The sequence below is a fragment of the Mastigoproctus giganteus genome, chromosome 7, assembly GCF_048544385.1.
Source record: "Mastigoproctus giganteus isolate SK-2022 chromosome 7, ASM4854438v1, whole genome shotgun sequence".
Classification (NCBI taxonomy): Eukaryota; Metazoa; Arthropoda; class Arachnida; order Uropygi; family Thelyphonidae; genus Mastigoproctus; species Mastigoproctus giganteus.
Genome location: NC_143581.1, coordinates 134,505,934 through 134,533,594, shown reverse-complemented (window position 1 = coordinate 134,533,594; position 27,661 = coordinate 134,505,934). Strand labels below are relative to the sequence as shown.

Genomic DNA, 27,661 nt, shown 5'->3' with positions numbered 1-27,661 from the left:
AAAGCCCCGGGGGAAGATGAAGTTACTGTAGAGTTGTTAAAATTGGGAGGAAGAGACATAACACAAAAACTGGCAAGGCTCTTCACAAAGTGCATTAGAAAAGGTGTGATGCCTAAGCAGTGGAATAATGCAATCATAGTTTTGCTGCATAAGAAAGGAGATAAATCAGAAATTGGAAATTATAGACCAATTAGCTTGTTATCCCATATCTACAAGTTGTTCACAAGGGTCATTACTAAGAGATTAGAAAGAATACTTGATGAGAATCAACCGAAAGAGCAAGCTGGCTTTAGGACAGGATTCTCAACTATGGATCACCTTCACGTAATATCACAGCTAATGGAGAAAGCAAATGAATATAAAACACCATTATGCCTGGCATTTGTGGATTATGAAAAGGCATTTGACTCCATACAGCATAAGGCAATGTTTCGGGCACTGGAAAGACAAGGCATAGATACTCCATATATTATGATTTTGAAGAAAATATATGAGAGTGCTACATCCTTTATTAGACTAGACAAAGACAGTAGCAAATTTAAAATCGAGAAAGGAGTTCGACAAGGAGACACAATATCTCCGAAGCTGTTTACTGCTGCCCTTGAGGAAGCTTTCAGAAGATTAGACTGGTCTCAGAAAGGAGTCAATGTGAACGGAGAGTACCTAAACCATTTACGATTTGCAGATGACATTGTGGTCATAAGCCACGATCCCAAAGAATTAGAGGAAAATCTTAATCAGTTATGCACAGTTAGTAAGGATTTTGGACTAAAGATGAATATGGCTAAAACAAAAGTAATGATGAACAAGTATGCCACGGAAAGGGAAATAATGATTGAAGGAGCAGTAATTGAAAAGGTGGAGTCATATACTTATCTGGGACAAGTTATTAGCTGTAATAATGATAAATGGCTGGAAGTCAAGAGAAGAATAAATTTTGGATGGATAGCATTCAGGAAATATAGTCACAGACTGAAGAGCAAAATCCCAGTTTGTCTGAAACGTAAAATAATGAATCAATGTATACTCCCCACCATGACTTATGGAAGTGAAACTTGGGCACTCACCAAAAGAATGGAAGAGAAGCTAAGAACTACACAGCGAAGAATGGAACGAATTATATTGGGAATTAGAATGTTAGATAAGAAGAGAAACACATGGATTAGGCAGCAAACTCAAGTAAAGGACATTCTTATCAAAACTAAAGAACTAAAATGGTCTTGGGCAGGACACATAGCTCGAAGACATGATGACAGATGGACTAAGAAAATAACAGAATGGTACCCAAGAGGAGCTAGAAGAAAACCTGGAAGACAAAGGCGGAGATGGATAGATGAAATTCATGAGTTTTTGAGTAGTAAATGGATGGCCAGTGCTCAAAACAGAAGGAACTGGAAAGTTGCTGGAGAGGCCTTCATCCTGCAGTGGATTGAAAATGGCTGATGATGATGATGATGATGATTGATGTCCAGAGATGTTCTTACTTCAGTAAGGTTTGCATGCTAGCCAGGAGAATTGTCCAAGAGAAGAAGAGCCTTGGCTTGTAACTCTTTCTCTTGACAAAAATGAAGCACAGTAGGGCAAAAATAGTTTGTGTTACAATCCGAGCTGATTTCTTGTGTCAACCAAGACCTCCTGATCCATTTCCAGTAGACTGGCAACGTGGCTTTGTTTAGGCCCTTGAGAGCACTTGGTGTTTGTGAATGGTACACAGAAAAAGTGCCAGAAACATTTGCGCCCAGCAGAAGTGTTAGCCTGCCTTTTGCAGCCTTGAAACTCCGTGCTGACTCTGTTCATGGGCAGTGAAGGTTTGTGATGGCAGTTTCTTCCAATAAAAGCCTGGTCTTATCAACATTAAAAATGAGATCAGGAGGATAATTACCCTCCTGTACAATGGCTTGAAACTCTGCTGTAAATGCTGCAACTGCCTCAGCATCTGCACTTGCAGCCTCGTCACTTAATTTCACACAGCAGCAGCAGCACATACTTCAAGATTTAAATTGCTACCTGAAAATGTCTCGTCACCACCCTCTTCTTTCCAAATGATATTCAAAAATTGACTTTGCCTTATCAGTAATAACAGATTGAGTTAGCAGCTTAATAACAGCTCATCCGTAATAACAGTGCACGACAGAGCAATATAAACCAGCCGCTATTCCTGCCCCTTTTTCACACTTGTAAACCACTGTATCAAATATGCCGCCTTGCGCCTACATCATTTCACAAGCCAGTATGAGAGGAAAGTGATTTCTTTTGGCACGGATTGTATAGTTGTTTATCTATTATATACTCGCGGTTCATCTTGCGAGTGGCACGACTGCAGGGATTGATGTTTGCTTGTATGTATCCCACCGCCTTCTTGCGAGCTAACTTTCCAATCTTAGGCGAGGTGGTAAAGTCGAGCCACAATTGCTGTATCTGTTGTTGCTCTTTGTTTTACTCAATCTTTGATAATTGACCCACGGCACTGTTAGTGAACCCATCAGTAATGTCCACGTTAGTAGGACGATATAGGGCTCTCCAATGACCAGTGGGAGCTTGTAGGGTAATCAGCCTGTGTCGTTAACCGACACTTTATAGAGTTTCTGGTGAATGTGTGCTTTTTCTGCACATTCGTGCAAATCACAAAGATGTCTTACATGACTGATTCCTCCTGCTCTGCAGCACTGAGGGTCGCGTAGTTGTACTTGTTTAAGGAATTATTTTCCAAGTAGAGTCGTATACCGTTTGGGCAGAGGCGATTGACTTCTTTCTGAGCGAAGAAACACAACTCGATATGTTCTTGCTCATTCAGATCAAAATTAGTTCCATTACCAATTTTAGTTAACACAGACGAGTGTCTGTGTTAACTAAAACTAACTAACATTCGACTGCAGCATAACTTGATTGAGCTCATAGTATTTGAGGCTGCACCAGAGAAGGGGGGCTGCTATACATTGATTTATCTGTTTATAGACTGGGGTTGTGTGTGAACCGGAGGCAGCTGACATACCGATTAGGAATATGTCCTGCCTGCTGATGCTCATTTCGACATTTCCAATTATCTGACTTGTGTCCATTTGCCATAACAGCTTGGCAACGATCATACTAATTATTAGTGTTCTGACATACTTAAACAGCGATCTATATTGCTGTGGGAGTTTCACTTTCAGAGGCAGATTTCTCGAAGTGGATATCTTGAGGCTTGTGATCAGTGGTTTTGTCTATCACAATGGCAGCCTTACTAGTGGGCTGTTAAAATTTCTGTCTGTATTGTTGAATTGGTTGTATATTTCCATCAAGAGGCAGATCACAAACATTTTGCCCCAGCCATCTGGGCCAGTCAAGAATATCTGAAGCTGTTTGCAATTGGGAAATAACAAACTTCAAATTGCATGCATGAGTAGAATCTTTTGCTTGCATTGGACATTCTCATTAAGTTACATATGTCCTTGTAGGCCATTAAGTTTTTGCATTTCTTTCTAATTGCATCGAGTCGGTTGAGCTTGACGAGTTTAGGTCCTCATTCATCTCGCTGTCTAAATGATTGATATTTTTCCTTCAAGAGGTGAATCCCAAATGGTTTTCCGTAACCAGCTGGACCAGTAAAGATTACCTGAATCGGTTTGTGCAAGTGATCTGAGGCAAGACAACAATGGTCTTTTCTATTCTCATGCACTTACTTGCTACCTTCATCTTTATTTTCTTTGGTCTTGTCGCTTTCATTCTTGCTCTGTACTCTCGAGAACGCTCTGCACTTGACTTCGGCATCTTTGAACACCTTTTCTAAAATTATTGATGTGAAAATTTATATAGCAGCACCTAACAATGGAATGTAACAAAAATGCAAGATGAAAAAAAAATATATATATATTAACAATTTCTTTGTTGCAATCATACTATTCATCAAATGGTTAATTAGGCTATTAGCTTGGATTTTGCTAACCTCTTCCAAGCCAAGGATGTTTTCACATAAAATAAAATTCCTTTTGTGCATACAAGGTACACAGGCATTTTTTTTTTGTTTGTTTATATTGTGATTTTTAATGCAATTTGATAAAATTCAAACAAATGGTGTTTGCACTTTGTAAATTGGCTCACTACAACTTAATGGTCACAAAAAATGCATCACACTCTAATCACACTACTAGTGCGTGCCCGGCACAGACTAGTGATGGGAGTGTGGGAAGCACTTCTGGCAGAAGCTGTGGCTAATGTCACGCATTTTTCGGGACATATCAGATTTACTCTGTAGTTGCCTCAAAGGACATCAAAAACTTCCCATTTAACCAATCTCTTCCCTCCAATTGTTTGTCTAGTACTTCCTTGAATTTATTTAAGATATGAACTTCCACAGCAACAGATGGAAATTTGTTTTGGCAATCAACCACTCGTTGGCTAATGGCAGACTTGCTCATGTCTATTCTGCAACTGTCCTTCCTCAAATTTAATTTGTGTCCCCTCATGAGTATACTCTGAGCAAGAGGAAGAATCCAAATAGCATTTACCTATCTCAATCCATTCAAAGCTTTAAACACTTCAGTTAAGTCACCTCGGAGATGTCTATTCTCCCAATACTGCAATTTTCAGATCTAAAGCCTTTCTTAGTAAGAGCACCCTCTTTGTTCTCCTCACCAATCTCATTACCCTTCTCTGTACGTCTTTCGGCAGCTCTACATCCTTCCTAAAAAGGTCTCCAGACCTGCTTGTATTACTCAAGATATGGCATGACCATTGTCTAAGACAACAGGATATTCAACTCCTTATCCGTCTAGCAAGATTCTTGTTTATCATTGACAAAATCCCCTGAACTGGCAAGTCAGCCTGTCTAAACTGGTCAGAAAAGTTCATATCTGACTGCATATTTACCGCCATGTCTTTTTCATTCTCTACTTTTCTGTGTGGAGTACCACACAATTGGTACATTATTCTTGGGTTACTGCTACCCATATGCAGTACTGTGCATTTGTCAACGTTAAATTTCTACTTCTATTTTTCAGCCCATCTGCCTAACGTTTCTAGATTCAGTTGCTGTAGCATACCATCAGTGCTGTTATTAACCACCCTGCTAACCTCTTTATCATCTGCAAACTTGGACATTAAACCTGATCTGCCTTCCGCAATATCAGTGATAAATAAAGAAAACAATGGGCTCAACACCAAAAACTCTCTCTTCTCCTACTCAACTATCTCTTCATCTATTGCAGCAGCTTGCCCTTAATGCCATACTGCTCCAATTTGTAATACAGTCTTTTATGTGCAACAGTATCAAAAGCTCTTCTGAAATCCAAGTATATGATCTCAAAATTATTTTTTACATCTAGTATCTTTGTGACTGTATCATAGTATCCAATCAGATTGGTAAGACAAGATTTCCATTTATCAAATCCATGCTCTCTCTGAAGTATAATTGCAGCCTTGTCTAGATGATCCTGCATTACTTCTATAACCAGTTAATCTATTATTTTCCCTGGAACAGAAGTTACACTACCATGTCTGTAATTACTCAATATTGCCATTATCCCTCTTTGTGAATTGATGATACATTTGCACATCACCATTCTGTTGGCCCGTCCCTGAATACAGGGTTGCTCTCATAATTGTCTAAGGGTTTACTTTCTTAATTTGCTGCCTCAGTTATTATAAATGGATAGATCCCTTCCATCTCAGGTGACTTTCTTGTGTTTAACTTCAACAATTAATCTTCCACTATCTTATTACGAAATAATTAAACTCCCTGTTAGAGTTTGATCAACTTCTCACCTCCTTTTTCCTGAGGAATTCCTCTGGTGAATGCAGATGCAAAATACTCATTCAGTTTGTCAGCTTGCTGAACAGGACCATCAACATTTGAACTATCGATATCAAGTCACCACTTCGATTCATCCTTGAGTTTTGCTGCTGTGTTGCCTGATGATCAAGTGTAAGATTTTGCGCTGATGTGGGCAGCTGAGACCTAAGAAGTTTGTCACTATCAATCCGATAGCAAACTTCCTAGGAGCAACAATGGTGAAATGGAGTACCACCATTCAGATCAGAACCAGACCAATCTCCATCAGAAGAGGAATCTTTCAGGGAGATGCTCTGAGCCCACTGTGGTTCTGTCTAGTACTCAACCTGCTATCCATCATGCTTAACGGCAGCAAGTATGAATATAACCTCAAAGAAGGAAGAAAGAATCTGTACACCCTCACCCACCTGATGTACATTGATTACATCAAGCTCTACGTAGCAGCCGAGAAGCAACTCCAGCAACTACTCCGGATCACTGAAGAATTCAGCAAGGACATCAGGATGGAATTTGGTCTAGACAAATACATGACCCATGCACTGCACCAGTGAAAATTAGTTGGCTGAAACTGCCAGCTGCCGAGTGGTAAAGAGATCGAAGCTATAACAGAAGGAGAGACCTACAAATACCTAGGGATGATGCAGGCTCAGCAGTTAGAGCAAAAGGAAATCAAGTGCCTGAAAGAAAAATGTCATCAGAGACTCAGAAGCCTGCTTAAAGCAAAATTAAATGGAAGGAACACGTTTAAAGCCATAAATGCCTATGCAGCTCCAGTACTAACGTACTCCTTTGGAGTCATAGATTGGACTAACACAGAGATAGAGGATACTGTGCGAAAGATGAGAACAGTGATGACCAAGAGCTGCCAACACCACCCGAAGTCAGCAGTTCAGCGACTAACAAAAGCTCGGAAAGAGGACGGGGCCTGATAGAGCAACAGAAAACAGCAATAGTTAACCTAAAGGATTACTTTGAGAACAACACAGCACCACTCCAGTCTTGTGGAAGAGCGCCCCACTTGTGAGCCATGCATTGGATGCAATGACCTCCATCAAGATCACATCGATAACATTGCATCCAATGCATGGCTCACAAGTGGGGCGCTCTTCCCCGAGACTGAAGGATTCATGCTGGCGATCCAAGACCAGGTAATCAACACCAGAAACTATAGAAAATACATCGCAAAGGAGCCCGGAATGTCAGATGATCCATGTCGATGATGCCACCTGGCCTCAGAAACGATCCAACACATCACTGCTGGGTGCAAGGTGATCACCCAGACTGAGTACACTCATAGACAAGACCAGATAACGAGGAAAATACATCAGAAGCTAGCAAAGAAATACCTGTTGACCAAAGAAAGTGTTCCATACTACAAGTACAAACCTCAGGCAGTACAAACCACAAGCTGTACTGGGACTGCTCCATAATAACAGATTAGCATTAGCATTAGCATTAGTAGAGGCATTTGATGCAAGAAAGCAAGCTTATGCAGCATCAGCCAAAAAAAAAAAAAAAAAAACCCCACTTCCACTTCACCCTTCTGTTCGTTCAAAATACCTCTCCAGCTGAGCCTTAAACTTATTTAGGCTATCAACCTCCACCACAAGGGATGGAAGTCTGTTCCACCAACCAACCACCCGCTGGCTAAAGGCAAAATTCCGCACGTCTCTCCTACATCTGTCTTTCCTCAATTTGAATTTATGCCCTCTCAGGTGATTTTTCTGAGCTAGAGGAAGAATCCCATCAGCATTGAGCATGCTTAAACCATTCAAGGCTTTATACACCTCTATCAGATCACCTCGCTGGTGCCTAGTCTCCAGACACTGTAATTTGCAAAACTTAAGCCTTTCTTCGTAAGAGCACCCCTTTGTTCCATTCACTAATCTTGTTGCCCTTCTCTGTACTCGTTCCAGCAGCTCTACATCCTTCTTGAAATGAGGCCTCCAGACCTGTATACAGTACTCTAGGTGTGGCCTGACCATTGCCTTATCACCTCCTTATCCCTGCTGGAAAAATTCCTGTATATCATTGACAATACTCCATGAGCTACTCTTGCAGCCCATCTGCACTGCTCAGAGAACTTCATATCTGCCTGCACATCCACTCCCAAGTCCCTTTCATTCTCTACCACTGTCAGTGTAGTACCACAGAGTTGATACGTTGCTCTGGGGTTGCTGTTTCCCATGTGTAGTATTTTACATTTGTCAATGTTAAACTTCATTTGCCACCTCTCAGCCCATCTGCTCAACATTTCCAGATCCTGTTGCAGCAGCATAGTGTCAGTAGTGTCCTTGACAACCCTGCCAACCTTTGTATCGTCTGCAAACTTGGACATTAAGCTTGATATACCATCATCAATATCATTTATAAATACAGAAAACAATAATGGATCCAACACTGAACCCTGAGGGACTCCACTAATAATATTAGTCCACGATGAGCAATGTCCATTGATTACCACTCTCTGTCTTCTCCCCCTCAACCACCCCTTTATCCATAGCAGCAATTTGCCTCCAATGTCACACTGCTCCAATTTGTGTAGCAGTCTTCCATGTGCAACAGTATCAAAAGCCTTTCTAAGATCCAAGTATATAATATCAAAGTTATTCCCTGCATCCAGTTCTTTTGTGACTGCATCATAGTATCCAATCAAGTTGGTCAGGCAAGACTTCCCCTTAACAAAACCATGCTGTGTCTGAGCTATAACTAAGTCTTGTCTAAATGATCCTGCAGTGCTTCTTTAACCAGTGCCTCCATTAATTTTCCTGGAACAGAAGTTAAGCTCACAGGTCTATAATTACTTGTGTCAGCCTTTGATCCTCCTTTGTGAATTGGGGTCACATTTGCACATTTCCAGTCTATGGGTACCTCCCCTGAGTCCAAGGAAGCTCTCATAATTATGGCTAAGGGTTTGCTTACTTCCTTTGCTACCTCCTTTAATATAACTGGATAGATCCCATCCACCCCAGGTGCCTTTCTTGTGTTTATCTTCAACAGTTTCTCCTCCACTTTACTCCCAGTTATTTCAAGATTCTGTAGCTTACTGCTAGAGTTGAATACACCTCTGGCATTCCCCTTGCTGAATAACTCCTCATGTGTGAATGTCAATGCAAAATATTCATTTAGTTTGTTAGCTACCTGAGCAGGATCATCAACAGTTGACCCATCAATATCAAGTGGACCAATCTGATTCATCCCCTTCCTTCTAGAGTTTACATAAGTAAAGAACTCTTTACTGTTTTTCTTTGCATCCCTTGCCAAAGATTTCTCGTAATCTGACTTCGCCTGCCTAACCTCCTTTGTAACTTGGTTACAGATGAACTTGTATCTATCATAGGCTTCTGTGTCATGTGTTAATTTGTATGTATCCCATGCATGTTTCTTCTCTGCCATATGCCTCATCAGTTCATCTGACATCCATTTAGGCCTAAACCTTGAACAATATTTCTTAATTGGTATGTAAAGCCTAGTAGCTTCCAAGATAAGTTCTTTGAATGTTTCCCATTTTGCATTTGCTGTTGGTAACATCATCAGTTGGTCCCACTGTATAGAATTTAAATACTGTCTCAGTCCATCGTAGTCGCCTTTACGGAAGCAATAACCCTTCCCTTTACCCCTAATGGTAGTTACCTCTTTGAGTAAATCCCACTTCAGCACACTGTGATCACTGCCTCCTAGTGGTTCATTTATCTGCAGATTCTTAATGCATGAAGAATCACTGCTGATAATCAAATCAAGAGTATTCCTCCCTCTAGTTGCCTCCCGAACATGCTGATGTAGAAAACAATCATCCAATAAAAAATCCACAAAAGCCCTGCTAGTGCGTGAGTAACCAGCCCCCAAATTCCAGTCAATATCTGGGAAATTAAAATCTCCCATTATAAGAGTCTCTGATTTACTGGCCCACTCTATTTCCCTGTACAGTTCCTTATTATACTCATCAGAGTCATTAGGGCTATAGCACACTCCTACTCTCAATTTTGTTCTCCCAATGCTTATGTCACACCAAACTGACTCAACACTGCACTGTCCAGCGATGTCGACTGGCTTCACTTCCTTGGTTTTTATGTGTTTCTTAACTAATAGCATAACCCCTAAGATAAGATAAGACCATCCTGCACAACAGACTGGACATAACCTTGTGGACAAGATGGAAATGGATACCTACCTGATTGACATAGCGGTGCCCAGCACTAGCAATGTCCAGAAAATGCATGAGGAAAAAATTAGAAGTACATGAACCTGAGACATGAGGTCAAGGGGATCTGTAATATGCAAGAAGTAACGACCATCCTGATTATCGTGTCAACCACCAGTATAGTGCCAAAGAGGCTACATAACAGCCTAACAGCAATATGTCTCCCAGAGAACACCTACAAGGAACTCCAGAAAGTTGCAATCCTGAGCACCTGTAGGATAGTCAGAGAGTTCCTGAACCAACAGTAACACTAGACATTACTACTACCCTGTGTACTTGGTAGCAGTACCTGTCACAGAGTGGAATCCCCCAATCAGGGAGAAATAATATAAGAGCAACAAGAATAATCATAAAATCCTGCTGAAAGCAAAGCTGAACGGAGGGAATACAGTTAAAGCCATAAACACGTATGCCGTCCCAATGGAGTATGTTAGGAGTATGTTAGGGTACTCCTTTGGGGTCATAGATTGGACTAACACTGAGCTGGAGGATATCATGAGAAAGACAAGGACAATGATGACCAAGAGCTGCCAACACCACCAGAAATCAGCATGAAGAGACTAACAATTGCCCAGGAAGAAATAGGAAGGGACCCTGTTAGACCTCATCAAGCAACAGAAGACAGCAATTGCTAACCTGAAGGATTACTTTCAGAAACACATTCCACCAGGCCATATGTAAGATGGACAAGCGGTATACCCCACTCAACCTAAGCGAGGGGGTCCCTTCTTAACCAGGAGACACAAACGAAGCTAGAAAGATGGTCAGAGAAGACACTCCATGGCAGACACTACAATGATCTCCATCAAGATCACATAGATAAAATTCTTTGCAATGCATGGCTCACGAGCGGGACGCTCTTTCCCGAGACTGAACAATTCATGCTCGCCATCCAAGATCATCTAATCAACACCAGAGAAAATACATCGCCAAGGAGCTCGTATTGTTCGATGACACATGTCGAAAATGCCATCTGGCCTCAGAAACGATCCAACACCACTGCGGGATGCAAGGTGATCATCCATACTGAGTACACCTGGCTACCTGGTGGTGTCTATAAGTGTATTCATTCTGAATACATACTGAATACACTTATAGACACCACCAGGTAGCCAGGATAAAACATCAGTAGATTGCAAGGAAATGCCAGTTGATCGAAGAAAATGTACTGTACTACAAGGACTAACCCAAGGCAGTACTAGAGACCCCAACCCACAAACTGTACTGGGATCGTGCCATAAAAATAACATATAAGACAATCCTGCACAACAGACCAGACCTAACCCTTGTTGATAATAAAGAAAAGGCTACCTATCTGATTAATATAGTGGTACCCAACACTGGCAAACTGCAGAAAACTCATGGGGAAAAAATCAGGAAGTACATGAACCTAAGACAGGAGATCAAAGATCTTATTGCATATGCCACAGAGTTCTGGCATATGTAACAAGTAACGACCATCCGAATCGTGTCAACCACAGGGATGATGCCAAAGATCCTACAAAACAGCCTTGCAGCAATAGATCTCCCAGAGAACACCTATAAGGAACTCCAGAAAGTGGCAATCCTTGAACACCTATAGGATAGTCAGAGTTCCTCGACCAACAGTGACACCAGACATAACAACAACCACCCTGTGTACTTAGTAGCAATACCTGTCACGAGGTGGAACTCCCAATCAGGGAGAAATAATATAACAGTAATAATATTAACAACAATGCTGAGTAAAGAAGTCTTTGCTCATTTTCTTTGTAACATTTCCCAAGAATTTCCTGTTATCTACCTTTGCTTGCCTAAGCTCCTTTGTGACTTAATTGCAGACTAGTTTATAGCTGCCATAAGCTTCTGTATCACTTGATAAAATATATGCATTATTCTTCTCTACCACAAGTTTTATTATTTCATTTGACATCCATTTGGGCCTATCTATACCTTGGAGAGAATTTTTAGTTGGTACGAAAAGACTAGTAGTTTCTATGATTAATTCCTTGATTGCTTCCCATTTAGAATTGGCTGAAGGTAACATCATCAGTTAGTCCCACTGTATAGAATTTAAAAACTGTCTGAGATTACTGTAGTCATATTATGAATGCAAAATTCCTTCTCTTTACCCTTGATGGTAGTTGCATCTTTAAGTAAATCCCACATCAGTACACTGTGATCACTGCCACCTAGTCTTTCTTTTATCTGCAGATTCTTGCAAGAATAATCACTGCTTATATTCAGGTCAAGAGTATTACTCCCTCTGGTTGCTTCTCTAGCTACAGTAGAGAACCAGTATCCAATAAATCCACAAAATTCTTGCATATGTGTAAGTGACCAATCCACAAGTTACTCCAAACTGAATCGGCATTGCACTGACCACCCTTGTTGACTGGCTGCACTGTCTTAGATTTTATATGCATCTTAATTTAGAGCATGACCCAACCCACACCAAACTCCTGTTCTGTACACACATTGTAGTCCCTTATATTCAAATTCTGCATCCCTTATGTCTGGAGACACCACTTCTGATACCCCAACAATGTCCAGATTTGATGTCTTTATGAGCACTTCAAATTCTTCAGATTTTTTTAGTATGCTCTTAGCATTTGGTGTGTGTGTGTGCAAGTGTACATACAACCTTACTATTTATGTGTATGCCAATCCTGTAGAAGTAGTCTCTCCCATTAACAAGCACAGACCACACTTAGAAAAATTCTATTCCGTGAGCATTGCACAGCCACTCAAGGGCTGAGTTTATTGATAAGGCTCTCGTCATATAATCCCTCCTATCATGGCTGGTTAGAATTGCAGAAATTTCTTAAGTCAGTCTGCACAACTCCTACTCCTAATTTTATTAGTGCCACCTTGTACCCTTATAAGATGAACTGCTCTACGGCATCAACTTTTGCCCTGGCAGAAATGCTCTGGTCCTCTTTCATATATTGTTTCTGCATAAAATTTTTCCCATTTCCTTGACAATAAAGTCACCGAAAACATTTAGCTCTTGTGGGACCAGTGCATTCTGCCTTGGGCTTTGATGCTATGTTGCCTGATAATCAAGTGCACAATCTGGCGTTGATGTGGGCAGCTGAAAGCATGACGAGCCCACCAATTTAAATTCTTCAAGAGCATCCATCTTATTCTTCTACCTCTCATAAAGTCCTATAACAATGCTCAGTTGGCACTAATATCCTCACACTCTTTACATCAAACATATACAGTCCTTGGCAACTTTGTGTTCTGTTCCAGATGCTATGTTGCCTGATAATCAAGTGCACAATCTAGTGTTGATATGGGCAGCTGAGAGCATGACAAGCCCACGATTTAAATTTGTGAAGAGCATCCACCTTGTTCTTCTACCTCTCATAAAGGCCCATAGCAATGCTGAGTTGGTGCTAATATCCTCACACTTTTTATATCAAATACGTACAGATATCGTCCTTGGCAATGTCATTTTCTGTTCTCATCATGTTCTGGTTTTAGGTTGTTGCAGACATTTGCTCAGATATGCCAAACTAGCTGTGCTTGCTACCTAGGAGTCTAAAATGCTGATGAAACTGATATATGGGAGACACCCAAGTCAAGTGGACCCGATTTCGGCGAAGTCCGGACAGTCTGTGACAGCCAAATCCTCTGCTTGCACCTTCACGATGGTTGAACTGTTAGTAATCCTGGGTATAACCCCAATGTTCAGCACACTGTGCATGACCATCCAGGTGTGAACCAACGTAAGCAGGGGGTAGAGATGTGGTGCCCACACCACACAGAGAATTGCAGCCCATCCGTATTACCAGGCAATACTAGGTGGCAGGTGCCTCTCATCAACTGGTACAATACCACCACTTTTTATATTGGAGGTTTGAAGTAGTGGAACCCATGATTAGTCTCCAAAGCTAAGTTCCGGTCAACTCTTCCCCATTTCTTTAATTATGCAGTATAATTGATGGCTTTTGAGGTTATGATGAACACCATGGCGAGATCCAAACTTCCTTACATTTCGAGGTTGCAATTCTAAAATGGTGTTCGCAGGCTGGCCGCTAGTTAGTACACTGGACCGAACCTATTGGTAACTCTCTAGGAGGCTTCCAGATCTGCTAGTGTATAATCTTGCTACCTCTACTCTGCCAGATAGTGACCGGAGGGAGTCCGAGGAGTATGTATGCTGGGGTCATTGTCGCGGCCACGTTATGTCAAGGATCTGGGTATATTCTTACCATGTGTATGCCATATCCAAAAATTTCATGACTTCATACAACATGTCCCCCCCCCACTTTTTATTACTATTGAATACACCATGAAAAATCTCCTAAGGAGATTTAAAAGATCTAAATCTCCCAAACACTTCCTAGTTCATTTCACAGATATACATGGTCTCAGTTCTCAATGATGCCCATTTCCGCTTAGTCTGCCAAACCCCAGGAGCTCTCATCTGGTGAGTATGGGCTTGGCACACCAAGGGTCTTGAGCTGGATATCATTATTCTTCTCTTTCTTGGTCATTTACCTTTTACTTTGACTCTTGTTTTCTCTCTCTCTCTCTTGGTAATTCAGAAATTTTTTTTATTTTTTTTTATTTTGGCTGGTGCAGCATAAGCCTCACGCTTCCTTACACTATAAGGCTAATAATAATAATAAAACCCCATGTACTTCTTCTGACAGAATTTCAGTTATTGGTTGAGTCAACCACTGCTCATCTCAGTTGCCCAAATTATTTGCTGTATGATTCCTTTCGCCTCAACGGTGGTACTAGTTCATATGTCTGTTCCGATATTCCCTGTCAGAAACTTGGTAATTTGGAATCTCTTCTTTTCAATCTTCTCTGGCTTAAAATCTCTCTACCTCATTCTGTCAAATTCAACTGTTGTCTCTACCATTCTTCGAACTACACTAATCACTTCAAGCTCTTTGAGTTCCTCTCTTTGCAACTTAACTTTCTCCTGTCCAACTTTCCTAACAGTGACGTAAATTTCCTTGGTGATTTTCATGTTCAAAACTCCAGCTGGCTTCCGTTCTCTAGTCACACAGACCTAGATGGATGAGATGCTGAGTCTTTTGCAATTACTAATGACCTCGCACAGATCGTTCATTTACCTATCAGATAAGCAGACAGTCATAACCACACAGCCAACATGCTTGACTGTTGAAGTCGAAGTAAATGGTCCTTTAGGCACCTCAGATCACAAATTGGTGATTGTCTCTTTTTCAATGGAGCATTTATCTCATCAGTATTTCCCAACCTTGCATGGTTTGGCATTACAAGAATGCAAAATGAGATGACCTGTGAGATTTCTATTCTTCTTTTCCTTGGTTAGATTGTTTCAAGTCTTTTGATGTCAACATTTGCTCATATCATGCCAGCGAAATTATTCTTGTAGGAATGGAATCCTTTATTCTACACTCCACTTTAAAATCTTGTCCTTTATCTGAAACTTGGTTTTCCAATAAATTTGTTAAGGCTGTTCAAGAGAAGAAAGTTGCATATCGTATTTGGCTTGTTTCCAATTCTTCAGTTTCATTTTCTGCCTACACTAAAGCTCTCAACAATTGTAAAGCAGTTATTAATCAGTCCAAACTAGATTTTGAACAGGCTAAGAGTAGAGAACTTGCTTTTTGCCCTAATGGTAGCTCAGCATTCTGGTCTCTTGCCAAAGCTATTGGCCACAACTTTTGCCCATCTTTGCTTCCACCTCTGTCAAAACTAGATGGTTCCATTGTCACTTCAGCCAAGGATAAAGCCGACCTGCTTGCATCCCATTTTTCTTCCATCTCATATATTAATGATCTTGATAAAACACCTCGCATCATTCCCAGCACACTCCATTCAATGCCTCATGTGGTCTTCCGTCAAAAGGATATCAGAAGGATTTTGACTAAATTCGATGCCAAGACAGCTCCAGGTCCTGGTGGCATTTCTCCAGTTGTTCTCAAAACCTGTTCTCCTGAACTTACTCCTGTTCTTTGCTGCCTTTTTTTCACTTTGTTATTCTAAAGGTGTTTTTCCTTCTGCTTGGAAATTTGATCATATCCAGCCAGTTCCAAAATTGGGTGACAAATCCCTCCCATCCAGTTATTGTCCCATTGCAATTAATTCTACTCTTTCTAAAGTAATGGAGAAATCTATTAACTGCCAACTCCTAAATTATCACCAGTATGGATTCTGTCAATGTTTATCCATTGGTGATATTCTGGCTTATGTTACCCATTTATGGACAAATTCAATAAAAAAGTTCACTGAAACACAAGCAGTTACCCTTGACATCTCAAAGGCTTTCTAACGTGTTTGTCTTTTCACGGTGGAAAGTCTTGTCTCAAAGGCTTTCCACCCTCAACTAAACAAGCTTCCATCTTCATCATCATCATCAGCCATTTTCAATCCACTGCAGGATGAAGGCCTCTCCAGCAACTTTCCAGTTCCTTCTGTTTTGAGCACTGGCAATCCATTAATACTCAAAAACTCATGAATTTCATCTATCCATCTCCGCCTTTGTCTTCCAGGTTTTCTTCTAGCTCTGGGTACCATTCTGTTATTTTCTTAGTCCATCTGTCATCATGTCTTCGAGCTATGTGTCCTGCCCAAGACCATTTTAGTTCTTTAGTTTTGATAAGAATGTCCTTTACTTGAGTGTGCTGCCTAATCCATGTGTTTCTCTTCTTATCTAACAGTCTGATTCCCAATATAATTCGTTCCATTAGCCAGGTGGGAAGGAGCAGCAGTGCGTAGCACACGCTTCTTGATTAGACCGGGGTTCGAGCCCGTCACCACCAAATACGGAGGATGCGGAAAGGTCAGGGAATGACCACCGCATATTCCGGAGCAATATGGCCTTAGTTGCTAATGCTCCTAAAAACCAAATAACAAACAACAATAACAAACAATTCGTTCCATTCTTCGCTGTGTAGTTCTTAGCTTCTCTTCCATTCTTTTGGTGAGTGCCCAAGTTTCACTTCCATAAGTCATGGTGGGGAGTATACATTGATTCATTATTTTACGTTTCAGACAAACTGGGATATTGCTCTTCAGTCTGTGACTATATTTCCTGAATGCTATCCATCCAAAATTTATTCTTCTCTTGACTTCCAGCCATTTATCATTATTACAGCTAATAACTTGTCCCAGATAAGTATATGACTCCACCTTTTCAATTACTGCTCCTTCAATCATTATTTCCCTTTCCGTGGCATACTTGTTCATCATTACTTTTGTTTTAGCCATATTCATCTTTAGTCCAAAATCCTTACTAACTGTGCATAACTGATTAAGATTTTCCTCTAATTCTTTGGGATCGTGGCTTATTACCACAATGTCATCTGCAAATCGTAAATGGTTTAGGTACTCTCCGTTCACATTGACTCCTTTCTGCGACCAGTCTAATCTTCTGAAAGCTTCCTCAAGGGCAGCAGTAAACAGCTTCGGAGATATTGTGTCTCCTTGTCGAACTCCTTTCTCGATTTTAAATTTGCTGCTGTCTTTGTCTAGTCTAATAAAGGATGTAGCACTCTCATATATTTTCTTCAAAATCATAATATATGGGGTATCTATGCCTTGTCTTTCCAGTGCCCAAAACATTCCCTTATGCTGTATGGAGTCAAATGCCTTTTCATAATCCACAAATGCCAGGCATAATGGTGTTTTATATTCATTTGCTTTCTCCATTAGCTGTGATATTACGTGAAGGTGATCCATAGTTGAGAATCCTGTCCTAAAGCCAGCTTGCTCTTTCGGTTGATTCTCATCAAGTATTCTTTCTAATCTGTTAGTAATGACCCTTGTGAACAACTTGTAGATGTGGGATAACAAGCTAATTGGTCTATAATTTCCAATTTCTGATTTATCTCCTTTCTTATGCAGCAAAACTATGATTGCATTATTCCACTGCTTAGGCATCGCACCTTTTCTAATACACTTTGTGAAGAGCTTTGCCAGTTTTTGTGTTATGTCTCTTCCTCCCAATTTTAACAACTCTACAGTAACTTCATCTTCCCCCGGGGCTTTCCGATTCTTCATTTTTTTCAATGCATGTTCTACCTCATCAGGTAGAATATCGGGTATGTCGTATGTGTTGCTACTTTGCAATCCATCTTCCCCACTGCTGGTGGGGAAGATGGATAAAAACCATAAGAAGCTTCCATCTTATGGTTTGCCAACTGTTTTTTGTGATTGGTTATCCAGTTTTCTCTCTGACTGCTCACTGAGGGTGATGGTAGATGGTAATGTGTCTTCTAACTTCTCCACTAATGCTGGTGTCCCCAAAGGTTCAGTTCTTTCCCACACTCTTTTCCTCTTGTGTATCATTGACCCGAAATCCTATCCATAGTTTTGATGATGATAGCACATTGCATTTCACTTTCCCGTTTGAGAAACCTTGCCCTGCTTAAATCAGCTTCAATTCTCGAATATCTGCTACCAATTCCTTAAATGCCGATCTCCAGGTAATTCTCTAGTGAGGCAAAGACAACATAGTTAATTTCAATTCCTTCGAAAACTCAGTCCTGTCTTATATTTTGCAAAATGGATTCTTCTGCTTCTATGCTTATGCTTGGAGACACTCTGATTTCTAGGCATGATGATATATCTCTTTTGGGGATTACCCTAACTTCTAATTTTTCTCTCTTGGCACAAGCACATTACAAATATTGCTTCCTCTGCATCTAAAAGACCTGGTTTTCTCTTTCACTCTCGGTGTTACTTTTTTTTTTTTTCGAAATAGCTGTTCACTTTGTACAAATCGCAAATATGTCCTACCATGGAATATTGTTCCCACATCTTGGTTCACACATTTGTTGCTCCCGAAATTTCAGGTACTATTTCCTGAAAATTACAGTCTACAGAAGTTCAAGTCTAATCTGAACAAATATCTTCTTTCATCTTCTCAACCTGCAACCCAAGTATGTTACTAAGTACTATAGGTTTTAATACCTCTCGTGTTTGGGGGTTTCATAAAAAAAAAAAAAAAGAAAAAAAGATGTTTGGAAACTTCAAACAAACAGTACATTTCTTAAGGCCGTGATTCAGAGGACCCCCACAGTCACTGCAATTCCACTACCTTGAGCCCTTTGCTTTGCTGCTCTGGTCTTTGGTCTGATTTCTGTTCAAATTCAATATAATTAAAAATACTATGCTAAGTTTATATACCCGATGCAGTAATAACACTGCACTGGTTATGCTTTGTGAAGTTTGTTATTATATTTGGTGTCCCAAAGGCACTATCTAGTTGGCTAAATAAGATGAATTTCATAATAATGTCCAAATGACATGATTATATGTATATTTTTCTACAAAATATAGGTATTTTCATTGCTCTACAAATTTTCATAATTTATTAATTATTATTTTTTCTTTCCAGACTCATGCCATTCATGATGAATGTGCAAGAAGGTATTTATGTAGTAACATGTAGGATAAAAGGAATGACATGTAATGAAATTAAGAAGTTTACTAAACTGGTCCTACAGACAAAGCACTTCGTGGTGAAGTTTAAACAAATTGGATCTGTGCATGACAACATAAGATCTGGACGCCCAGGAAGACGGCTTGCAAGCATTGAATATGTGTGGCGTGTCTTTGAGAAGAAACAACAATTATCGTTTCGGGATGAATCATGCAGATTGGGTAAAATCATTGAATGGGAAAGAGTCGCTGGAAGTGAATGTGTGGCTTGGTGTGACTAAATAAGAAGTCTAAGGCCCCTTTTTCTTTGCAGAGGCTACAGTTGCAGGAACCATTTACCTTGACATGCCCAAACAATTCTTTGAACCCTCTATTTCAACAGGATGGTATTTTCAGAAGTGTAGTCTTTCAGCGGGATGGGGCATCATGCCATTGTGCAAAAGTTGTTCAAGACTATCTCAACAATCGTTTTCCCAATCAGTTGGTTGTGGAGGAACTCGGCCATGGGTTTCACGGTCTCCTGATTTAATACCATTAGATTTCTTTGCCTGGGGTTTCATTAAGTTGAATGTTTACAGAAGAAGAATTAAGGATATACCAGATCTTAGAAATCATATTATAGAGACAATTTCAACAATAACCCCTGAAATGCTTGTAAATGTGTTTCGCAATGCAGCTGACCAGTTTGAGATTTGTAGAAACACCAATGGCGCACACGTAGAATGCAATAAATAAAGTTTTGAACTAATGTTCATATGTAGTGATTTTTTCGGTTCATATTCTACATTATGTATACAAATATACATATAATATTGCTATTAAAACATTTTTTTTTGAAATTTGCCTTATTTAGCCTAATAGATAATGACTTTTGGGACTGTGTGTGTGTGTGTGTATGTGTGTGTGTGTGTATTTAAATATCTAAATTACAGTATATATATTTTGTTTCTCCTATATAGTTTACATTATATATATTTCGTATCAAGTTTTAAGTTATATATATATTATGCTATACCATTACGTTTTTAGGTAAGTATCTAAGTGGTTATAATATATAAATAATTTATCTAACTAATGCCTACGTGACTTGATTTCCGAGCTACCAATTTGCCAATATTGAAAATTAAACAGTGAAATTCAGAATTTCAAACAAGTTTATTAGCTAAAATAAAATGAAACTAAATTAAACTGACTTGATTAGAGCCTATGAGCTAATGGTTTACTACAATTCCACTCTAGTTATACCATGTTTTATTTATGCCAAATCATTGATACAGAGAACTACGAATGTTAATGTTGTATGTTATGTACTGTGTGATAAAGTTAAGTTATTAAAACATGTATGTATTGCATAAATTATAATTTATGCGAGCCTCCACAAATGCTACAAATCTTTGTGGAAATCTCTAGATAAGATTGAGATCAGGTGGTGAATATGGGAGCCAGGGAAGATTGTGGAAATTTGTGTCGTGTTCTTCCAACCATTCTTGCATGATTTTGCCATGATGTGCTGTTGTACTGTCATCCATAAAGTGGCCATCACCTTTGGGATGAAACTAAAATTGTAGGGTGCAGTAGATCTGATACAAAATTCAGGTACTCCCTGGTCATCACCTTTGGGATGAAACTGTAAAATTGCAAGGTGCAGTACATCTGATACAAATTCGGGTTATTTCAGCAGTTAGAGCATGCAAATCAGCCAATGAACACATTTGTATAGACATAATAAACCACATCAACCTGAGCATTATAAATGAAAGTATTTGATGTTCCAAAAAATTCTTAGCCAGCCTCCCCTATGGACATCAATTTTGGATCCTTCTCCTCTTGAACTTGTGTAATTTCATCAGTGGTCCACCCTTCCACTGTTGGAGTAGACATTGGAGTATGTTTACTTCTCACTTTCTTTCTTGGTTTGTTGAGGCAAAAACAGGATTAAATAACTTTGTGCTATCACTACTGCTGTCATGAGTTCTTCTGAAATCTATCTAGGAAATTGAGATTAGGATCTAAGTCGTATCCCTTTATTTTCAGAAAGTTTGTGCTATACAAATGGTCAAGCTTATACTTTCCTAAAAAGTCATCCCCTGGTATACAATCAAAGTAAGTACTATTTATGTTTTGAGAGATCTTAAGTTAATGATTAAATACTTCATCTATAAGAGGAAATTTTATTTCTAGTGATACAGATTCAATTATAGTTGCATCATTCCCAACAATCCAAATAAGTTTTACTTGAGAATCTGCAATTGTAACTTCATGCTGTTTAGTTTTCTGTAATTTGGTGAAGAATACCCAGGCAGGTAAAGAAATTTTAGTTGCCAGTATTGTGCAATTTTAAAAACACTGCTTTTAACGAAATTTCACTTTTAGCAGCATAAATCTTGTAATCTATGATTTCTAAAATTACTGGAATAAATAACAATGATTTGAGTAGTACTGTGTAATTTAATTGATTAAATGTTAGCTGTTTTAATGAGCTTACAGCATTATGGCATTAAATTTTGAACTACAATACAGGTAGTAAACTTAAAATTTAAATAATGGTCATATGTTTAAGTCTAAGATCTTTGGCCGTGTGTTGAAAGTGAAGTTCCGAAAAAAAGTTCTGCATTGTTTCTTTGTGTTTTTGGTCTGTTGCTGGCATGTGCTGCCATCCATTGTGCTGTTCAAAGAAAGGAATGTGCAGTTGCATTTCAGTTTTTAGATGATGGCCTATATCTATATTTTTTCTTTGTCTGGTGGTTGGTTATCCTTACTTCAGTATGCACCTCATGATGAACTCGTCAGTTTTACCTATGGCAGTATGCTTCAGATGTCAAGTGCCTTACTCCATTATCTTATTTTTTTGTTGCTTTCTGTGTGCAGATGTCTGTTGGGCATTTTTACACATGTTTAAAGACTTAAAAGACATTAGTGTTTGAACATTTGACGAGTGTTTTCTGTATTGTAGCACCTACTAATATTCACTGGCAGTCATACTATTTTGGTAGTCTGCGATCCTGTCTATTCTTCTTGACTGGTTGTATTGATTTGCACAGCAGTTCACACAGTTTTATGCTGTTTTATTACATGCTATGTACCATGTAACTTCTTTGATTTATATATTTTTGTGTAGTTGCACATATAATCTAAACCTCGTCCACTTTCCTGAAAAAGTGGTCAGGCAATGTAATGTTATTTTGTTTCAAGGCCTTCATCTTTTTTTTTTTATTGTTCAAGTGTGAGAGTATTTTGGAGTTAATTTGAAATTTTAATGGATAGTAAATAATGTTCTTCAAATAGGCCTCTGGGGTTGGGTATATTCATACTATGATTTTTAGTGTTTCTCACCAACCATTGAAGTAAAAACGAAAACCAAAATCTTAAAAAGCTTTATATTTAAATTTACAATAAATTTACAGTAAACGCTAAAAATCATAGTAGTAAATAATGGTTTGCAAATGGTTGATGTCATACTTATGTATTACACTTCATATATCAGTAATAGTTCAATTTAAAAAATACTTACAAGAACTGTAGCAGCAAAAATTACGTTAATACCAAAGGGGGGGGGGTAACGAAGGCTATTCAGCAAACCAAGGTGTTGATGAAGGCTGTTGTGCAGTGGCTATGTGATCATAGGGGAAAATATATTCCAGTCAACAATCCTTATTTAACAGTGAAGACCAAATCAAAGTTAATAAGGCAAAGCCAAGAGACCATTGCCTTTGTATTTCAAGTTGATATGGTACACTGATTCAAGGATAGATACCATCTAAAGGATAAGGTTGATTAATAGAGAAAATTGTTCCATCAGCAGAGACATTGATAACATTCTCAAGAGTTCTAAATTTTGAAACAAACAAAAATAAATAAATAACAAAAATGTGAAGTAAAATGTATGTGACATCTACATATCTGCTGACATTAGCATCAGTAGAGGCATACAATGCAAGAAAAGAATCTTATACAGAATCGGCCAAAAAAAAAAAAAAAAAAACTTCCCATTTGACCCATCCATTCACTCCAAAAGTTTGTTCACTTCTTCCTTGAATTTAAGTTATCAACTTCTACAACGACAGATGGAAGTTTGTTCCAGTAATCAACTACCCGCTGGCTAAAGGCAAATTTCTGCACATCTATTCGACAACTGTTTTTCCTCAATTTCAGTTTATCCTGACACTCAGGTTTGTAATCTGAGCAAGAGGAAGAATCTCATCAGTAATTAGCCTGCTCAATCCATTCAAGGTCTTATACACCTCAATCAGATCACCTTGCAGGTGCCTAGTCTCCAGACATTGAAATTTCGAGAACTTAAGCCTTTCTTTGTAAGAGCACCCCCTTTGATTCGCTCACCAGTCTTGTTGCCCTTCTCTGTTCTCATTCTAGAAACTCTACATCCTTCCTAAAATGAGGCCTCTGGACCCTCCTTATCCCTGCTAGCGAAATTCCTGTATATCATTGACAACACCCCATGACCTACTCTGGCAGCCTGTCTGCACTGCTCAGAAATCTTCATATCTGACTGCACAATTATCCTCAGGTCTCTTTCATTCTCCACTGACCTGAGTTTAATGCCACCCAGTTGTTATATTTCTCTGGGGTTAATGCTACCCATATGCAGTACTTTGCAATTGTCAATGTTAAACTTCAGTTGTCACTTCTCAGCCCATCTGCCCAACTTTTCCAGATCCTGTTGCAGCAGTATACTGTCATTACCTTTATTAACAACATTCCTTCCAACCTTTGTATCATCTGCAAACTTTGTCATTATGCTTGATATATCTTCACCAATATCATTGATAAATATACAAAACAACAATGAGCCCAACACCGAACCGTGTGTGACACTGCTAATAACATTAGTCCACAAAGAGGAATGTCCATTGATTACCACTCTGTCTTCTCCTACTCAACAATCCTTTTATGTGTTGTAACAACTTGCCCTTAATGCCATACTGCTGCAATTTGTACAGTAGTTTTCTATGTGCAACAGTATCAAAAGCTTTCCTGAAATCCAAGTATCTTCTTCTTCTTTAATGCTGCCGAATGGCGTTTGCGACTTCGTTTTGATATTGTTCTCTGTCTAGCGCTGCGTGTAGAATCCAAGTATATGATATAAAAAATATTTTTTGCATCCAGTTCCTTGGTGACCATGTCATAGTATTCAATCAAATTGGTTAGACTAGACTTCTCCTTAACAAACCCATGGTGTGTCTGGAATTATTACTGCAGTCTCTTGTCTAGATGATCCTGCAATGCTTCTTTAACCAGTGACTCCATTATTTTCCTTGAAACAGAAGTCAAACTTACAGGTCTGTAATTACTCGTGTTTAACCATTTGATCCCTCTGTCAAGGAATGATCACCGGGGGCAATATTGTCTCCAAGGGAGCAAAAATTGGTTTTTGGGGGACAAACAAATCATGAATATTACAATGGTTTGTGACCTTCCAAAGTTCAGCCAAACTCGATGACATCTTATTCCTTAATTTTTAATTTCTCTCATTGGGTTTTCTTTTTCCCTGAGACAACTGATTTTTAACATATAGGTATATTATATTAGGAGTGAGTGAGAACTTTTGATAAAAAGGAAGATAGTGGGTGTCATTTAATTCAACCACCTTTGCCTTTCAGAGGTAATGTCTCCACAATCCTTGGCCTTTGCACCTTTCCGACAGCTGCAAACTTGGCAGTGGGCATGGTTTATTTATTTATTCTTTTGTTTCATTGGTCAATATATGAGGCATGAATGGGATCAGGAAATGTTTCAGTGTATTGTTGTTTCAGAAATTATTGATTGGTATGTCAAGTGCTGAAATTAAAGTGTCAACAGTATCTGGATGAATATCTAGCTTATGGTTTTATTGAAAGCCCATTCGACTCAAGACAGCTTATGTGTCTTATGTGTAATAGTTCTCTTTCTAATGAGGCTAGGCGCCTCCGTAGCCAGGTGGGAAGGAGCAGCAGTGCATAGCACACGCTTCTTGATTAGACCGGGGTTCGAGCCCGTCACCACCAAATACGGATGATGCGGAAAGGTCAGGGAATGACCACCGCATATTCACGGAGCAATATGGCCTTAGTTGCTAATGCTCCTAAAAACCATTCAACAACATTCTAATGAGGCTACGAAACCATCAGGACTTCTTACATCACATAAAAAGGAAACATCCTGATAGAATTGGTAAACATATCGAATATTTTTATAATTTAAAACTAACACTATTACTTCGTTATTTAAGAAAAACACACAAACAAATGATGATGGAATGATTGTGTCCTACAGAATTGCAGAAATCATTACAAAAACTGGTAGTGCTCATAGAGTTACTCAGACTGTTATACAACCTGCATTAGTGACTGTTTTTTGATGCATCAAAATCTTTCCAGTATTTTAAAAGCATTGCCACTGAGCAACGATTCAATTCGAAGACGAATCGATGAGATGTCAGTTAACATTGAAGAGCAGCTAATTGACAGACTAAAAACAAGAAAATGTTCTATTCAGATTGATGAATTCGCAGTTACTGACAATAAGGCCCTTCTAATGTCATATGTTCATTATTTCAATGGTGATTGTAAATTGCAAGTTGAGATGTTGTTTCTAAAATCTATAGAAACTGACTACTGAAGCATTCATTTTGCTGCTGCAAAAACATGGTTTGATGAAAAGCAAGTACCATTGGAAAATTTGGTATACTGTGCTACTGATGGTGATATCTCCATGGTTGGAAGACAAAGGTTTTATAGCTCACCTAAAGGAAATATGTCCTTGAAGTTAGCATTAGTAAAGACACATAATGCAAGAAAGCAAGCTAATATATAGCATCAGCCAAAAAAAAAAAACAAATCTTCTAATTTCACCCATCCACTTGCTCCAAATGTTTGTCTAGTTCTGCCTTGAATCTCTTAAAGCTATCAACTTCTACAATGACAGATGGCAGTTTGTTCCAGCAATCAACCACACAGTGGCTAAAGACAAACTTCCGCACATCTATCCTACAACTGTCTTTCTTCAATTTCAATTTATGCAGTCTCAGGTTATTATTCTGAGAAAGAGGAAGAATCCCATCAGCATTGAGCATGTCAAACCAATCAAGGCTTTATACACCTCAATCACCTCGCAGCTGCCTAGTCTCCAGACACTGTAATTTGCAAAACTTAAGCCATTCTTCATAAGAGCAACCCTTTGTTCCATTCACTAATCTTGTTGCCCTTGTCTGTACTCGTTCCAACAACTCTACATCCTTCTTAAAATGAGGCCTCCAGACCTGTATACAGTATTCGAGGTGTGGCCTGACCATTGCCTTATACAAGGGGATAATCACCTCCTTATCCCTGCTAGAAAAATTCCTGTATATCATTGATAAGACATCATGAGTTACTATTACAGACTGACTGCACTGCTCAGAAAGTTTCATATCTGCCTGCACAATTACCCCCAGGTAGTTTTCACTCTCTAATACTGTCAGTGTAGTACCACCCAGTTGATATGTTACTCTGGGGTTACTGCTTCCCATATGCATTACTTTACATTTGTAAAGTTTTAAACTTCATTTGCCACCTCTCATCCCATCTGCTCAACTTTTCGAGATCCTGTTGCAGCCAGCGTACTGTCATTAGTGTTGTATTTGTCTGGAAACTTGGACAGTAAGCCTGATATACATCATCAATATCATTAATAAATACAGAAAACAACTATGGACCCAACACTGAACCCTGAGGGACTCCACTAATAACATTAGTCCATGAAGAGCAGCGTCCATTGATCACTCTGTCTTCTCCCACTCAACCATCCCTTTATCCATAGCAGTAATTTGCCTCCAATGCCACACTGCTCCAATTTGTGCAACAGTCTTCCACGTGCAACAGTATCAAAAGTCTTTTTAAGATCCAAATATATGATATCAAAGTTATTCCCTGCATCCAGTTCCTTTGTGACCACATCATAGTATCCAATCAGATTTGTCAGACAAGACTTCCCATTAACAAAACCATGCTGTGTCTGAGCTATAACTGACGTCTTGTCTAGATGATCTTGCAGTGCTTCTTTAACCAGTGCCTCCATTAATTTTCCTGGAACAGAAGTTAAACACTTATGTTCCAGGAAAAGTGAATTCGGGTCACATTTGCATATCTGTATTCCATGGGTACCTCCCTTGAGTCCAAGGAAGCTCTCATAATTATGGCTAAGGCTTTGCTTACTTCCTTTGCTGCCTCCTTTAATATAACCTGGGGTTATATTAAAGGAGAAATAAAGAAAGGCACTGGGGGCCGATGGGATAGAGCCTGTCCACCCCAGATGCCTTTCTTATTTTCCCTTCACTTTGTTCT

General features: G+C 39.2%; 1 protein-coding gene across 4 annotated transcripts in view; it reads left to right on the top strand.

Moving 5' to 3' along the window:
• LOC150083211 (dual specificity mitogen-activated protein kinase kinase 4-like) overlaps positions 1-27,661 on the top strand; it is a 516,656-nt gene that overhangs the window by 104,828 nt on the left and 384,167 nt on the right. For 2 of the 4 annotated variants that reach the window (XM_090377915.1, XM_090377914.1), the window contains exon 2: positions 21,378-21,446. The exons of the other annotated variants lie outside the window; for them this stretch is intronic. In XM_090377915.1, coding sequence (XP_090234041.1) covers positions 21,378-21,446 — 69 coding nt within the window. The remainder of the gene's footprint in view (positions 1-21,377; positions 21,447-27,661) is intronic. 4 annotated transcript variants of the gene reach the window in all.